General features: G+C 50.5%; 1 protein-coding gene across 2 annotated transcripts in view; it reads right to left on the reverse strand.

Annotated features, from left to right (window-relative positions):
• The window catches only part of LOC135245513 (solute carrier organic anion transporter family member 1C1-like), a 30,237-nt gene extending 17,184 nt beyond the window's left edge, over positions 1 to 13,053 (reverse strand). The window contains exons 1-2 of one of the 2 annotated variants that reach the window (XM_064318598.1): positions 12,818 to 13,053; positions 9,136 to 9,293 (exon numbers count right to left, since the gene is read on the reverse strand). In XM_064318598.1, coding sequence (XP_064174668.1) covers positions 9,136 to 9,222 — 87 coding nt within the window. In that variant the 5' untranslated portion in view covers positions 9,223 to 9,293; positions 12,818 to 13,053. Of the gene's footprint in view, positions 1 to 9,135; positions 9,294 to 12,090; positions 12,786 to 12,817 lie in introns of those variants that run through there. The other variant, XM_064318599.1, reaches the window with a different exon arrangement.

The following is a 13,053-nucleotide window of genomic DNA, read 5'->3' on the forward strand; positions in this document are numbered from 1 at the left end:
GCTGAGAAGAGAGCTCCGGCAGGGGGGAACGGGCAGCTGGACGAGGGGCCCAGAGCGCAGCCGGACGAGGGGCCCGGAGCGCAGCCGGACGAGGGGCCCAGAGCGCAGCCGGACGAGGGGCCCAGAGCGCAGCCGGACGAGGGGCCCAGAGCGCAGCCGGACGAGGGGCCCAGAGCGCAGCCGGACGAGGGGCCCAGAGCGCACAGCGCAGAGCTGGGACTGCGTTAGCCCGCCGGGGGCGCGTTTACAGAGAGCGGCAGCCAGAAACACGCGCTGGTTCTGAAGAGCACCGGTCCGAACACCGAGAGACAGAGGCACGCTCGGGCATGTTTTTTTCGGATCCGTCCAAATTCCCCCCCCCTAGGCGCGTCAACATCGCTGCTGGGGCTGGGGCCCCCCCCTTTCCCCTTCCCCCCCGAAAAAAATAACAACCTGTTTCCTCAGCGAAACTCCATCTGGCCGGTCGACTAGCAGAGGGGCTAAGAATAAAGCAATAAAGCCCCCGTCTCTGCAGACGGTTTTCTCTACTGGAACTTCGCCTTCGTCTGTTTTTTGTTTTCTCTCCCGGGGAGGACGCTGGGGAGCGGGGCCGGCGGCGTCGCGCGCGGGGGGGGGGCCCATTGTCTCCCGCGGCAACGGCCTTCCTCGCTCCCGCCACGTTTGTTTGCCTTTCCACCCCCCCCCCACCCACACGCCCCCGGGCGATTGTTCTCGCGTGCGGAGCGTTCTCTGTTCCAGCTCGAACACAAACACGGGCGCGCTTTCAATCGAAAGAAAAAGGGGGGGGGAGAGGGGGGAGGGGGGGCGCGTAAACTCCCGCGATAGGATGTTTAGAAAAGGCCGGGGTACGGCCCCGCGTTTCGCGGAAACGTTCCGACCGTACGCGCAAAAAAACACGCTAAGTAGCCTCAACCTGCTGGCTAAAAATCCATACGAGCAAAATATAGCGATTATAATTAATACAGGGGTGGCACAGTAGTACAATGATTAGGGAACTGGCTAGGCAAACTAAAGGTTGCGGGTTTGATTCCCAGGGAGGACACAGCCGTTGTTACCCGCGAGCGAGGCGCTTAGCCTGCGTTGCTTCAGTACGTAATCCAGCCGCATAAACGGATGCGATGTAAAAATGCTTAGAGCCGCTCTGGATAAAGAGCGTCAGCTAAACGGCGGTAATGTAATGTAATGCGATGCAGAAACGCGCGGATGGCGATTGATGCGTTCCTTTGTTCCTCTGCCGGGGGGGACCCCCGAGACTCCCGAGGGGGGGTGGGGGATGGGGGGGGCTACTATGTCTGAAATCGTTAACGCGTACATCGTGTAACCGTACCCTGCCTTTGTAGGAACGCACACACGTTTTTTTTTTTTTTATCAAGGGGGGGGGGGTACGTACGGCGGGAATCCAACGGGGTAACTAGCTGCTCTCGTGCGCGCGGTCGGAATTCGGGCCGCCGGAGGTGATCCGGGCTACGAAGCTACGCCCGCCCGCCCGTGAACCCCCCGGCCCGAGCCTCTCTCTCTCTCTCTCTCTCTCTCTCTCCGGTCTCCTGCCCAAAGGCATTCTGGACCTTTTTTTCCCGCCGCGGAGCGGTCCGGGGGCCTCGTGCGCAGCCGAGCGGCGTAACGTGACACCGCCGCGCCGCCGTCTCCAGGCCCGGCGCTGACGGATGATGCGCGCGAGCGCGGTGAGCTAATTAGCGAGCGCCGGAGTTACACTGCACGAGGGGGGCTCGCAGCTGGGTTCGTGACGCGCTAGCTAGCTCGCGCTAACGTGACAGCAGAAGGCGAGGGGCTCGCTTCAAACTCAACCCAGGAACCACATCGTACGTTCTGTCAATGATCAGACCGTGTAAACGTCAAATGTACTACTACCAGAAATTTCAATTTATTTATTTATTATTTTGGTTTTTTTTTTTGGGGGGGGGGGGAGGGGGGTAATTCCTGTGTGTATTAGAAAGGAAAAATTGGATTTAAAAACAACGTTTGCATTTAAAGGGGCAGGCAAAGGAAAATGACTGGATATGGGTTTTTAATAAGCAAGATAAGTGAAGGTCAAAGATCACAGGAAGACAAAGTGTGGATAATTTTTTTTTTTAAATCCGTGTTCAAATGGGCCAGTTGTATTTTTAGACCGGGCTTCTGACTGGAACATCCAGGGTCGATCCCGCCGGTCAGACAGTTGGCGGCCTCCGGTTCGCGGTGGAACCACAGGCGCCCGATCGACCGCGGTAGCCTCCGCCGCCGCCAAGACCCCTCCCCCTCCCACTACCGCCCCTCCCCCCGGGAGTCGTTAACCACAGTTAGCGCTGCCGTAGCCTCTGCCGCATCAGTAGCTGATGAACTTAACAGGTTGCGGGGTCCGCTTTACTAAAACACTGCGCCTTAGCAGGACGCGCCACCCGACAGTCCGCGAGTTCCGGATGTTCAACGGGTAAAGACTCCCTGAGACACTTCACGTTTATTTTGAAATCGATACATAACGGACTTTTTTTTTTTTTTTTTCTTCAGCGCACTCCCCCCCCCGAGCCGGGAGGGTCGGGCTCTTCCAGGAAACGGGCGCCGTGACGCCACACTCGGACGCACGTGCGGCTCACGATGCCGTAAACACGGAGCGCCCTTACGGATCCCGGGCACGAATCGATCGGGGTTTTTATAGCTCCTCCGTCTCCGCTCTCCATCTCTCGCGGTCGCCGGGTCCGCGCCCTGGTCCTCTTATCGTCGTTCCGCCTTTTCCAGGACGCCGCTGGGACAGAAAAGGAGAACCCTCGGAAGCTTCCGGCGCAATCCGCCTCGCGGGCGAGGAGGGAGTAGAGAGGCCGTTAAAAAAGCGAGGGCTGGAAATCTGGAAACCAAGACAGATCCCGCCCAACGGCTTTTAATCGATGCTCTTATTTCCGGCCGACGCAGAGGCCACGCCCGCACAGTGGAGTTTTTTTTGGAACGACACGTGCACAGGAATGCTGCGAATAACCAATCGGGTGACGGTATTGCCCGATTGGTATTATTTCACTCGGACGCCCTCAGGAGGGACGACCCCGCGCGCGTAACCAGCGGGTAAAAAAATAAAAATAAAAAAAATACCTGCCCAAGCGCAAGTGCCCCCGCAAGGACTCAAACCTGCAACCCCCGGGGTCACAAGACCCGCTTCCTAATTACCCACTACACGCACTACCCCCCCCCCCCCGTGTTCTCAGATTTATGTCTACATCCAGTCGTCAATATCAATTTCTATAACAATTTTCTTTCTGTTGAGCACACCGGGCTGCCAATGTAGCACGACATGTACCGTACTAATAAACCGCATTATTATTATTATTATTATTATTATTATTATTATAAAATAATAGTAGTAATACATGCAGGATTTTTGACAGCAGAGTGACTACATGCTAAAGCATGGCGAGTGAGCTGAGTGAGCTCCCGTTGGCTGGGCCGGTAACCCGCGGCGACGCCCCGCGCTGCACGCTGCCGGTTTAGCGTAGCCCGCCGCCGGAGTCCGGAGTCACATGGCGCTCTCCTGGCAGCCACATCCCCCCTCCACCCTCGCCCCCCCACCCCCCCACCCCCCCCCCCCCCCCCGGCTCCGCGGTGCAGGGAGTTCATCGGGCTTCCCGGCTGGGACAGCTTTACGGGGTCGTTTCTACGCCCCCCGCCCACAGACGTGGGGAAAAAAAAGACGCATTCGTGCCCGCCCTGCATTCGTGCAGCGATAAAAAATAAAAAAAGAAGGGGGGGGGGGGGCAGGGGTGTGGGGGGGGAAACTGGCCCAGAGTACTTTCATGTTGGAAACGGAGAGAGGCATGCTGGGAGATTTACTGCGGGATTACTTAACAGAAACGCAAATGCGCTAATCCGCACCTAGCCTGCTCAAAATTCCTCTAAATAGTCTCGAGGGTGTTTTCTTGAGTTTTGACCAATTATGCTCCATTAAGGAGCTTTTTTTAAATTATTTATTATTGTTGTCCACTGTGTGGCCAGCCCCCCTTCCCACCTCACCGGTCCATCTGTGCGAACACAAACTCTGCGTCAGCCAATTAAACTCCCCCCATTAAATTCCCCATTAAACCCGTTTGGGTTGTTGTACTCTGAAGAACCTCCCAGCCTGAACTCACAAGAAAAAGTTTTTTTTTTTTCTTCTTCTTCTTCCTTCGTTACAATGGAAAAACATTGCTTAACTCGCCGCGTGATCGTTCACAAACACACAAGGTTTCTGTTGAAAACATGCGTTTGGGGGTGAGGGGGGGGGGCGGGCGGGGGGGTAAAGCACCTTACAGACATGCCCTCTGTTGGCACAGCGGCAGTACGCGCGGCTTCGCGGGCGCAAACAAGTCATCGGGGTTACAATCGGGGGAGGACCCAAACGGATTTTACGGCGGCAATATTTCAGCGTCATTAACGCGGACAGGGATCATAAAGAGGGGGGGGGGGGGGCTGCGCTTTTTACGACGTCCATGATGCATCGAGAGAGAACGAGGCGTCTTTTCCTGTTCGCTCGGAACGGTGTAGTAAAAAAAAAAAAAAAAAAAAAGAGACTGCCGGACTCCGGTTTGGAAAGCGGCTTAGCTGCTGAGTCATCGCCCCGGCTCGGGGGGGGGGGCGGGGTCGCGGGGTTCGTTCCCGGCACCGGGTTCTGTTTCGCGCGAGGCGCCCGCCTCACCGAGAGCAACCTGGGGCTGGGGCTGGGGCAGGTGGGAGGGTGTGGGGGGTCCCTTTTCGCTTTCAGCTCTTGTGCGGGACGGGGACTCTGGGTCCTGCTACACAGGCCGAGAAGAGACGGCAAAAAAAAATAAAATATAAAAAATAATTTAAAAAAACGTCTGGAGCACGCAGACTTCCCACCGTGTACGGACCCGCTGAATCGCTGCTACCATTAGCTGGGTGGTGTTGGATAGGTGGAGGAGAGTGAGTGGTCCTAGCTGGGATAGGTGGAGGAGAGTGAGTGGTCCTAGCTGGGATAGGTGGAGGAGAGTGAGTGGTCCTAGCTGGGATAGGTGGAGGAGAGTGAGTGGTCCTAGCTGGGATAGGTGGAGGAGAGTGAGTGGTCCTAGCTGGGATAGGTGGAGGAGAGTAAGTGGGTCTATTTCGGGGGTTGCTGGATAGGAGGGGAGTGAGTGGTATTAGCCGGGTGGGGTTGGTTGGGTGAAGAGGAGTGAGTGGTCCTAGCTGGGTGGTGTTGGTTGGGTGGAGGGGAGCAAGTGGTCCTTGCTGGGTGGTGTTGGATAGCTGGTAGGAAATGAGTGGTCCTTGCTGGGAGGTGTTGGTTGGGTGAAGGAGAGGAGTGAGTGGTCCTAGCCAGGTGGTATTGGTTGGGTGGAGGGGAGTGAGTGGTCCTAGCTGGGATAGGTGGAGGAGAGTGAGTGGTCCTAGCTGGGGTAGGTGGAGGAGAGTGAGTGGTCCTAGCCAGGATAGGTGGAGGAGAGTGAGTGGTCCTAGCTGGGGTAGGTGGAGGAGAGTGAGTGGTCCTAGCCGGGATAGGTGGAGGAGAGTGAGTGGTCCTAGCTGGGATAGGTGGAGGGGAGCGCTCAAATCCAGTTGAGTGGTTGAGACAGCACACATAATTCCATTCTGCTTTGTAGGCGGTGCAATCGACTGAAATGAAATGGCCAACTGACAACTGACTTGGCCACAGCTGATGAACTTAACAGGTTGCGGGGTCTTCTTGAGCTTGGTGTATCATGTCCAGATTGACGCAGATAAAATTCAGTGACAGTGCCAATGTCAAGAAATCATCTTTGCAACAAAAAAAAAAGACAGGACATTGGCCTTGACAATTGAAAAGAAAAATGTTCACATGTTTGATTAATCTGCTCATGCAAAGTTGGCAGACAAATGGACGAGGCTTGACAGATAGTTATTTTAATAACTGGGTGATATGTCTGGTGTTTGTCGTGGGAATTGTGGGTTTTCACAGCCTCCATCGTTTTTGGCTGCTCTGTGACTTCCTCCATTTTTTCACCATTTCCATCGTTTTTTTAGTGCTTTCCGTGATCTTTCGGCAGGTTTGGACAGTAACTGTCAACCTTAACGCAGCCTACAGTGTGATTTGTATAGGCCTAAGCATTTTAACCATATCACCCAATTCTGGGAGTAACAAAATGTGACAATGCATACAGATTCTGGGATGTGTAGGGATTAAGATTCCCATCCTTGTTAGCTGTTGCAACCAGATGCTTGATGGTCCCTGTCAACAGTGCTGACGCAGAGCTCTCCTTCCCCATTACGGTAACCCTGTCAGTGACAACAGGTGCTCCATCGAAGACTCAAACCTCCAAATGTAAAGGACAACATGTTGTACCAAATCAAACTTCAAAGAGATAAAAAATGGACACACAGTAACCCTGTTTTATTAGGGGCCAAGAACCAAGGGTGCGCCTGGGACCCCTATTGTTTGTGCTAGGATTCTTCTTCTTCTTCACCCCTTTCACATGCTCAAAAACGCACAAAATTTAGCAGGCTGGCATTGCTGCCAATTTATTATGCATGACCTCTCAGCAACTGACACTCTGGGCGGTGCTGCAATGACACCTGCAAAATTTAAACAATGAAAAAATGTGCACAGATAACCCATTTCAAGTACTTGCACCAAATATTTTCCACATGTCTACCTCCTCATCGTGAACAAATAATTTCTTAGAATCCATGATGTCCTGCATATAAGATTTTCTTTCATTTCAGATTTTTTGAAAAATAAACTTTTTTCGTACCTCTCCTTACAATGTCTGTCCAGTTCTCATCAAATTTGGCATGTGTGATCTAAGCCATGTCACCGTGTTAAATTGCGAAGGAAACTTAGATGTGTCATACGATGGCCCCAGGACTGTTAATTTAAACTTTACCGTAGCAAAAATGGCTGACTATGCCCATAACAGGCATATGGCCACATACTAGCATCAATTGCAATGATAGTTTAGGGGATGATTGATAGCCACATTGTGGATGAGCATGCAAAGACTTGCAGTATTATACTGCAATATGGCCTGAAGAGGGCGCTTTTTGCTAAATACTAATCTGCATAGGCTGCATGAGGCCAGATTGTATGAAATTTGACAGGAACACTTTGAAAGCTGCCCTAAAGGCTCTCGAGAAGCACGTCCACCTAAGAGTCCAAAATTATTAAAGATTATTTAATATGACTATGCATAAATTCCTCAAAAGATATTTCACCACACTTCCTTTAGATTCAGCCTCTTTTCAAAATTTGCAAATGTAGAAATTGAAGAGGGACCCACGTAGGTGATATGTATCATATTTGTGCCACTACCACTCTAAGAGGTGTTACAGCACTACTTCAAAATAATACTTTTCTAATAATTATTACAGATGTACCCTAAAAAGTGCCAAATTTGTTCCACATGTGCACCCGCTTATCCTGAAGAAGTTTGCTCCTACAACCCACAAATTCCACCATATTGCATTTTCTGGCATTTTGAATTTTTGGGGGAAAAATTACCAAATTTGTAATGCATGATCCGCATTATGTCCCTAAGTTACGTTGCGAAGGATGTTTCCAAATGTCCAAAGATGGCTGCAGGACAACAATATAAGTTTAAACAAAATGGCTGACCATGCCCAAACTGTGTGTACAACCTCAAATTTAGCTTGAATGCAACGATACTTCAGGGTATGAAAGTACCCATACTGTCATACAGCCTCCCTTCAAAAGTCCTGAGAACCTCACCTTAATTAAAAATGTTTAAAATGCAATTGAATAGGGACCCATGTAGATCATGTGTATCACATTTGCTGCCTCTATCACTCGAGGTGGCACTCCAGCAGCACTTCAAAATTGCAATTTTCAAATAATTATTAAACATATACCCTTCCATCCAATACACACCAAAGCTGCTATGGATGGAATTTGGGTCAGGTTTTCAATCCATGACCCCCCAATACGCCACGGCTCACCGTTAGTTCTTGGCCCCCGACATCGCTGCTTGCAGCTATATTTATTTTAGTCATTTAATTTCATGCAATTTGAGCGAGCTCTGTTTTTAACAAAGTTCTGTTAAATAAAAAGCAAAAAAAAAGCATGCTCTTCCTTTCTTCTGATGGACCGAAGCGATTAAATGCACCTGCCTATCGATGCATTTTACTCGTATCTGTCCCCAGAGGAAGCCGCCCACTGTCACTTGATGCTGGATCCTGCCCAGACCGCCACCAGTGCCTGGACCTCTTCCTCAGTCTAAGGCGGAGTCTCGGTCACACTCTCGTCACACATTTTCTTCGAATCCAAAATTCGCTCAGGAAAGGAAAACTGTTGTCCCCGTTGCGTGCCAAGCGTGCGCAGATTTCACGTTTAACGCCTTCCCTCGCAGCGCTGGCGTCATTAGGAAAACACCGCCCCGCCCCCCCGGTCCAGATAAACCTGGGCCCGGCGCCATGTCCGGATCCGGAAAGGGTTTTAACGAGCGAGCCAGGCTGGGGAAGACAGCGTGGAACCTCCCGCACTAAACGCGACCCGCCCTGATTCTGGGGCCATCGCCGTAAATCACCGGATCGGCGTAATGTACGAATTCACTTTCGGGGCGCAGTAAGTAAACTGAATCACGGCGTCCGGCTGCTTGCCAGCTGGATGATACAGCTGTCGAGAACATCAACTATTTATGAGGAAACCTGCATCGGGCTGGCTGTGACCCCGCGGTAGGGATGTTCTGCCACTAATGGACGAAAAAATCGAACGGCGCGGCGGCCATCAGCGGTGCCAGTTCCGTTGCCTCGCGCGATTTATTATTTTTCGCTTCGGCCCAAATTTGACTTTGATGCGCAGGCGAACGTGAATGCCAAGTATTCCGACAACAGGTATTTACAAGGAAGAGGCTGTTTTTATGTATTAAACCATATGCTGAGTTATTCACTCGAGCGAGTGGAAATCGAAGCCTGGTCTGGTTCCCTCGTTCGGACGTAAATCGGAAGACGGACCGGAAGACGGACGGGAAAAAAAAAGAAAAGCGAGGCGAGAACATCCCGGCCGACGGCCGCGCGCCATTGTTCCGCAGCAGGAAGTGAGGTCGTTCGCGAGCAAGGCGACGGAAATTTACATTCCTTCGACGCCAACGCGCGGGGGGGAACGGGGCGACACGGGACGCCGCCTAAGTCTTTTTCGGACGGGGGGGTCCGGGGGGGGACGGGGGTTCCTACCTTGAGCTCGGAGCAGCGAGGCCACACGCCCCGCGCCGAGGAGGGGCTGTTGCCCGGAGACCACCTCGCCTTGGCGCGAGGCTCCATCTTCCAGCCGCGTGGACGTCGCTCTTCCCTCGCCGGGTTCCTTGGGCAATCGGCGCGGGCACCGCTAAGCTCTGCGGATACGAGGAGACAATGAAGCGACCCGACCGTCTCATCCGCCCCCCCCACCCCCCCCATGAGAACCACGACCTCACACTTGGGGTAGCGATGCCTTCGGTCTTCCTGGATTGGATGTAGATAAAATCCCTCGACTACTCGGATGAACTCCAACAACCAGGACTGGGAACGCGCAAGTGCGCTTATAAATAACTTTCCCATCAACTAATGGCTCAGAAATTTAGCCGTGTATTGACAACCGAGTCCATTTAGTTTGGGGGCGGGGGGGGTGAAGTGAAGCACAAGAACATGTCACCATATAATTAAGCCCTTCAGCCCTGGTAACTGTAAGCCAGAGACTTAAAATGGGATTTCTGAGTCGAGAACAAATCTTAGCGTTAGCTATTTTCTCTGTAACAAGCAATCTCTTTCAAATCTTTTCGGCTCTCAGAAAGTGGACGAATGTGGGCCCCAGCCCTGCAATTTACACACCTGTTCGCTACAAAACAGGAAAGAGGAAAAGCTCTGAACCTAGAGCCAATCGAAAAGCGACATCACTTTTGCATAATTGCACAAATCCAAGCGCTTCCTCCTACCCCCCCCAAATAAATAGCCAGTGAAATGTGTATAAACGACTTGAATCAGCGAGCCCTTGAGCTCAGTGATTGGCTGTAACCTCCAAGTCATGTGACACATGCATAAACCGTGGACTCTCAGCTAGTGCTAGCTCTGCTATTCCTTAGCTCTGCCCGAGCAGCTAGCAAGAACTCAAGAGTCCGGAATTTGAAATAGGCAGTTCGCCACTTCAGTGATAAAGGGGCGGAGCTTCACCCAAACACATTTTCCATTCTGAATAAATCATAGCGTTGCTTCTTCTTGAAGACCAGCCTACCGAATTTCTTGTTAGTGAGCAGTCTCAGCAACTCACAGCCCCCCGCCCCACCCCGCCCACCCGCCTCCAAAAAAAAAAAAAAAGTCTGTGTCAACCAATCGGCATGCCACGACGTCTACTTCTGGACTGGGACTGCCGTTTCGAATGGGTTTCAATGAGAGCAAAAAAAAGAACATAAAACAACCAGCAATACCAGGACCAAGCAGTAGCTTCGCTAACACAGCAAGCAGCCCCTTCCAGACCCCAACACACAGGTGCTTGCACAACAGCAATAATAACACGCAGCCCGTCTAATTGGCTCAGAGGACGAGTCCCCCTCTAACAGTCAGGCCGGACCACTGCGGCAGTGAGGGGGAAAAAAAAGAAGAAAGAAAAAAAACTCACTGGGTAGATCCTAACACGTTGCCCTGGTGGACCGCTCTGGGAAAACACGAGGCTTGTTATGAAAAAGAAAGACTAGTGTAAACAGAGTGGCACACAATGAAAAAAGCAATGAAAATGTGCTGTTTGAGGGCTTGCTGGAGAATCAAATGACCTTCAGTGTGTCTATGTTAGGTCACTGACACCTAATTATGAGTCCATGCTAAGTGAGTTATATCTCTCAGAACGCTGTCGGGAAAACACCAAGGACTGAATGTTCAGCGCAAGTTATTGTCTATTTTAAGTTCAGTTATTTTTTTTTTTAAATACACAAATATAAATAGAAATACATCACATAAAAATACAAACATGAAATATTGCTTGGGGCCGATCTGTTCATCTGAAGCACAACATGTGCAGCCCAATGTAATTCCCGTTTACTAGAATCCAAAACCGTTGTATCCAAAAGGGGGGTGTGGCTGCATGCACATGCACTGACCTGCACGGGCATGCACACTCATGCAAACCAAAGAAATAAATAAATAAAAAAACACTTTTGTCTTTCAGACATCGCATTGGTTGAATGTGCAGAAACGAGACACAACAGCACGTGGGCTTTGCACGTATCTCTTCATGGAATACTGACACACAAATCCATTTCAGACGTGATTTTAGAAAATGGTAACAGAAATACCATATGATTACAGAAATTCTTTTGTCATACTTGAGATCTTGCCGTTCCTAATTTACAATTACGTATCACTATGAGACTCCACAAATGCGGCAGCAGGTGTGGCAGCGAAATATATACGCCAAATTTATTCAGTTGTCTTTATCTGATAAGCTCAAACTTCACGGCTGCAACGTGGGCGCGTGCATAGCCTACCGTAAGCACATTGTCTGCGTTTTATGGACAGCCCAAGTGTCGACCACATGAGACGTAGTGATTCTCGAGGATGCGAATAGCAATGACAGGGGTTATGACAACAAGCTCCGTATTCCTAACCACCCGCGCACTTTGTTTAATTAACCAATGCATATTGAGCCGATGCGCCCAGACATCGCCTTAAAATAGATGCACGCGAATTGTCATCCGAGACAAAAGTGTTTCCAGTCTTCCATCATAAACAGACACACAGATGCAATGCCAACTAATAAAACAAGAGTAGCCTACATCCCGTTAATTGTAATTTTATAGCAAGTGCATTGTCTGTCTTATTCAGCTCATTCACATCGAAAAAGGTCAAACATAGACAATAGTAAAGGATAGAAGGTCCTGTGGTAAATGTTCTGTATAATGATTTGTACTGAAAGCGTGGTCAACACAGTGGGGACGTTTTACCCAGCTAATAATAAGCAGATATAGGCTAATTTCATTCAGAGCAACGCGACCTAGATACCCGTGGAAACTTCGAAACGCGCACTGTCTGAGGCGTGCTGCATTGCAAAAAAAAAAAATGGACTAAAATGTGTCAGCATGAGACTCTTTAATCCTTAAAAAAAATCCACAAAGAAGGGCATGCTTTTCACATCCAGCATTTCATAGCGGCGCAACAACTTACCGAATCACCTTTTATTGGAAGCCTGGTGTACTGTACTTTTCGTCTTGCTCCGAAGGGTTGTACAGTACAACCTAAGGATTTCTAAGTATATCCCCGTTGGGGATGAAAGCAGTTGCGTGGACAGCGTTAGTGCAAGAACAGCTGATGTCACGAGCTTCACACAAAACTTCCTGGGGAGCGTACGAACGCAGGGCACGGATTGTCCAGAACGCTTTTTAGTGGTAGTGTGTCTCGTGAGCTGTTGTGTTCAGGTCTCCCACGTGCGAGCCTATTCACGCATTGTTTCAAGTTCTTTACTCCCTCGACGTCTACCAGACGAATTTACGCTTCACAAAGGAGCAGAACAGTTCAGGTAGCGTATGGTACGTTCGAGCCTAATGAGTCGACTAAAGAAACATGTGACAACCGCTTGAGCAAGCGAGAGAGGTGGAGGGAGAGGAGACTCGAATGATTCGATCGAACTCCATTCACACAATAAACAGCAGGAGGAAAATACTACGCCGTGATATTAATGCCACAAATCGACCAAGCAGAAAATTCATTTACGCGCACGAATCCCAGACGCCAGCGAGACAAAAAAAACTTTCATTTTGCGTCCCTATCTCGCAAGAATGTATCCAGTTCACACTCGGAACTGTCCACAAGCTCATTCTGCTTCAGCATGCGCTGACATATGCACTATCCCGCACGGTGTGCTTTTGACGCCACAAAAGGAGGACCACCTTACCGTGTGTTCATCCACGCACTCGCGTGTCAGACGGCGATGTCGGGAGCTGCACGTGCAAGTGTTCTTTTGTGTCAATAATGCGTATTCTATTATGAAAGGCAGCGTGTGTTGTAAAGAACGTAAGTAGCGCCTGCCTTTGTTAACTTCTGCGATGTGCTGCAGTAGCACGTGCAGATTATTAAAGGGGACGTCTACCAGACAGACAGCAGTCAGTGGCGCGCGGCACCTGCAATGAT

Source organism: Anguilla rostrata, chromosome 19 (genome assembly GCF_018555375.3).
Source record: "Anguilla rostrata isolate EN2019 chromosome 19, ASM1855537v3, whole genome shotgun sequence".
NCBI lineage: Eukaryota > Metazoa > Chordata > Actinopteri > Anguilliformes > Anguillidae > Anguilla > Anguilla rostrata.